Source organism: Salvelinus sp. IW2-2015, linkage group LG4q.1:29 (assembly GCF_002910315.2).
Source record: "Salvelinus sp. IW2-2015 linkage group LG4q.1:29, ASM291031v2, whole genome shotgun sequence".
Lineage (NCBI taxonomy): Eukaryota > Metazoa > Chordata > Actinopteri > Salmoniformes > Salmonidae > Salvelinus > Salvelinus sp. IW2-2015.
Window position 1 is genome coordinate 37,529,912 of NC_036842.1, and position 4,244 is coordinate 37,534,155.

The 4,244-nt window shown below is 43.0% G+C and overlaps 1 protein-coding gene across 1 annotated transcript in view; it reads left to right on the forward strand.

The window, feature by feature from the left end:
• The window catches only part of tln1 (talin 1), a 167,067-nt gene that overhangs the window by 134,033 nt on the left and 28,790 nt on the right, over positions 1-4,244 (forward strand). The window contains 3 exon segments of the mRNA XM_070442899.1: positions 833-949; positions 1,446-1,631; positions 2,045-2,164. Coding sequence (XP_070299000.1) covers positions 833-949; positions 1,446-1,631; positions 2,045-2,164 — 423 coding nt within the window.

The following is a 4,244-nucleotide window of genomic DNA, read 5'->3' on the forward strand; positions in this document are numbered from 1 at the left end:
AATACACCAGTTTCCCTTCTTCTCTACCATACCTGGACTGAGAATACACCAGTTTCCCTTCTCTCTACCATACCTGACTGAGAATACACCAGTTTCCCTTCTCTTACCATACCTGACTGAGAATATACCAGTTCCCTTCTCTCTACCATTACCTGAGAATACACCAGTTTCCCTTTCTCTCTACCATACCTGACCTGAGAATACACCAGTTCCCTTCTCTCTACCATACCTGACTGAGAATACACCAGTTCCCTTCTCTCTACCATACCTGACTGAGAATACACCAGTTCCCTTTCCTCTACCATACCTGAGAATACACCAGTTCCCTTCTCTCTACCATACCTGAGAATACACCAGTTCCCTTTCTCTCTACCATACCTGAGAATACACCAGTTCCCTTCTCTTCAACCATACCTGAGAATACACCAGTTCCCTTCTCTCTACCATACCTGACTGAGAATACACCAGTTCCCTTCTCTCTACCATACCTGACTGAAATACACCAGTTCCTTCTCTCTACCATACCTGACTGAGAATACACCTGTTCCCTTCTCTCTACCATACCTGACTGAGAATACACCAGTTCCCTTCTCTCTCTCTACCATACCTGACTGAGAATACACCAGTTCCCTTCTCTCTACCATACCTGACTGAGAATACACCAGTTCCCTTCTCTCTACCATACCTGAGAATACACCAGTGTGGTTGAGAGCTCTGGACTTTAAGGGGAAGAATAGCTCTGATCCATGAGAATGTCCCAATATATCTGTCCCCCAACTCTTTCACATAGTAATAACACGTCTACTGTATGTCTGTCCCCTTGTCCCCCCAGGTGATGGTGACCAACGTTACGTCACTCCTGAAGACAGTGAAGGCAGTGGAGGACGAGGCCACCAAGGGCACACGGGGACTGGAGGCCACCATTGAACACATCAAACAGGAACTGGCTGTGAGTGGCACTGGCACACAGAAATAGAATAACTAGAATTCCCATTCAAGTCACTGTTCTGTCATTCTATTTATATGCTGTCACATCAGAGGACAGTTGTCTTGAAGTGTCACTGGACAGCAGAAGTTTCAACTCAAAATCARCTAGCTTTCATTTGAGAATAGTATAATAGAATACACATTTGTCAAGTTTGAGATGGAAATGTGCCTTCTGCTTCACCTCACAAGTCATTTAACATAATCACTCATCATACACACGTCATACAATGCTGTAATACCGTATTCAAAAATTATCTGTACTTCAAATACACAATAGTGTATTTATCATCACAGTAAGTTATATTGTTAAGTTGAAAAACTATTTTGAAGAAAGATATAACATATTATAATCCTATATACACGTATGGGCCTTTTTATAATGTCCTATTATAACAAATAATCAAGTATTATAGCTACCAACAGGCTAAGTAAATAGTTACTGTTTTGTTCTCTCTCAGGTGTTCAGCAATGGTGATCCTCCCCCCAAGACGTCCACTCCAGAGGATTTCATCCGCATGACCAAAGGCATCACCCAGGCAACAGCCAAAGCAGTGGCTGCTGGGAACTCGTGTCGCCAGGAGGACGTAATCGCTACGGCCAACCTGAGCAGGAGGGCCATCGCCGACATGCTGCACTCGTGCAAGGTCAGAAAGGGGTCAAGACRACCCTTAGATAACCTTCAGATAACCTTTATCTTCTCTAACTCCTTGGAGCTTATCGCCCTCGACAACCTTAAAGGGATACTTCAAGATTTTGGCAATTAAGGCATTTTTTTCTACTTACCCAGAGTCAGATGAACTCATGGATACCATTTGWRTATCTCTGTTTGAAGGAAGTTGAAGGTAGTTTCTGGAGCCATTGATAACTAGCATTAGCGCAATGACTGGACGTCTATGGGAGCAGCTAGCATACTAGCTGGAATGACGAGCTCTCTAATACCTTTTTGTAATTATCTAAATGAATATTTATGAATACAGCAAAGAAAAACCCAATGTTATCTATTTGTCCACCAGTCATACATGTCCCGTACTAATGTGTGTCTGTGTGGTCTCCACAGCAAGCCGCCTACCACCCAGAGGTCAGCAAAGAAGTTCAGAGCCGTGCCCTGCGCTATGGCAACGAGTGTGCCGTGGGCTACCTGGGTCTGCTGGAGCATGTGCTAGTGGTAAGATTACATGTATCTCTTAATAAAATATTATTTTATTTAAGCGGTAAGAAATGGCCGCTGTTTGTCAAAGTGCTGATTTTTGCAGGGTATGGTTTGATGTGTAGGCGTTGGTTCAAGCCCACTAGCACTAAACAACATGAATCACTGAATCAAGGTGATGATTAGTTGAATCAGGTGCGTTAGTGCTGGGCCTGGAACAACATTGAATCACCTGAATCATGATTAGTTGAATCAGGTGCGTTAGTGCCAGGCTGGAACAACATGAATCACTGAATCATGATTAGTTGAATCAGGTGCGTTAGTGCTGGGCTGGAACAACAGGCTCCACACACAGTAGATATCCAAGACCAGGGTTAGTGGTGACCACCACTGCTGTCAGGGTTAGTGGTGACCACTGCTGTCAGCGTTGTGGGGACTAGGGAGGGTATATTCTTACATGGGAGTTAATCTCAAGACCAACACCCCCCTTCACCCCACATCCCGCTTCAACCCACACACCCCCTCACTTCCATCACCCCACATCCCCCTCCACCACACACACCCCCTCCCTCCGTTCCTTCACCCCACATCTTCCAGAGGGCTCTGGATGAGACCGTTTCAAACAGCAATTCCTATAGGTCCCAAAATACTAGACCTGCCCCTCTGCCCCCATAACTGAGCAAAAAGTGTCAATATTGTCCCAAGAGGTGTTGCCAAGACACACAACCACCACCACACAGAGACACACAAATACACACACAGAGAGATTCATTTACCATGTGATTTATGACATATCTGTTGCCATGGGACATAAAAAGCCTTATCTATCATTAAAACCAACCCATAGCCCCGCTCCCACTCCCAATGTCAGAGGTCACATATAATGTCAACGTCCTTTTTCCTCCTCAACACCCCTTGTCTAAGACGGGTCTAATTGGTGGGCGGGGAGCGCTAGGTGTTAAGCCACAGTCATGTCTATTATAGAGAKGGTGTATAGTAATCTCACTCCTTTAAGAAGGAAGGGATATCGGTTAACATGGTGACCACTAGAGCTCTTGGATTCCACTCAGGAACTAATCAGCAAGGGACTTCCTCAGGGTGCAGGGATATTGGAACTATWTTTGGGAGCTGTTAAATTGCTTGTTTGGTTGCAAAAAGAGAAATCAAAAGGGACAAATCGTAACTTGAGATCTGTGTTCTTACTTGGACGTTGACTTACTCAGACTTTCACATAAATCATGCATTGATGTCAATGGGAGATTTCAGACATTTTTTTGTCACATGCACAGATCTCAAKATAGAATTCTGCCATGATTAAGTTGTTCATTACTATAGATATACATGAAAATCAAACGATATAAAGATGATATCACATTACGAACCATTTCCATGCACATTTTCTCACCTGGTATTTTCTTATACTTTCTCCACCGTGAAATTGAATGTCCATTAAAATGTAACCGAAAGGTCCTGATGAATTTCCTCTCCACCCTCCCCCCCAATTTCCTGTGAATGTTCTGGGTCTCACTGTTGACTGTGATGATGTAGCCGGTGAGTATTAGTAAGGCTATGTGATTGACTGCACGAGTGTGGAGCTACATTGACCCAGTTCTGGGGACATACTTTCACCGCCCTGAGAACACTGTCCTCAGCAGATCCTAGATCAGATCCACACATCTCTCCTTATCTGGCTCTAAAGTTGTTAATAAAATTATATTACCTCAGATCAGATCCACACATCTMTCCTTATCTGGCTCTAAAGTTGTTAATAMAATTATATTACCTCAGATCTACACTTACCTGGCTCTCAAGCTGGTTTTAAAGAAAAGGTTAGCTTTTTTTTTTACAACCCAAATAAAATGTTTTGGTTTCACTTGTTTTTGAGAAACCAGAGWTTCACTTCCTCATCCTCATTGTATAGTATGGAAACTCAAAAAACACAAAAATGTGTATTTTTTCAAACGGAAACTCTCTCAGCATAGTGATGCGGGTCTTTAAAGGTTGTACACATGAAATTGTGTCGTTCCGAACTTTATCCACAACATAATTTCACACAAAATGTAATATAATATGAGAGCTACTAGAAGTGGTAGTATCCTAATAATAGAAG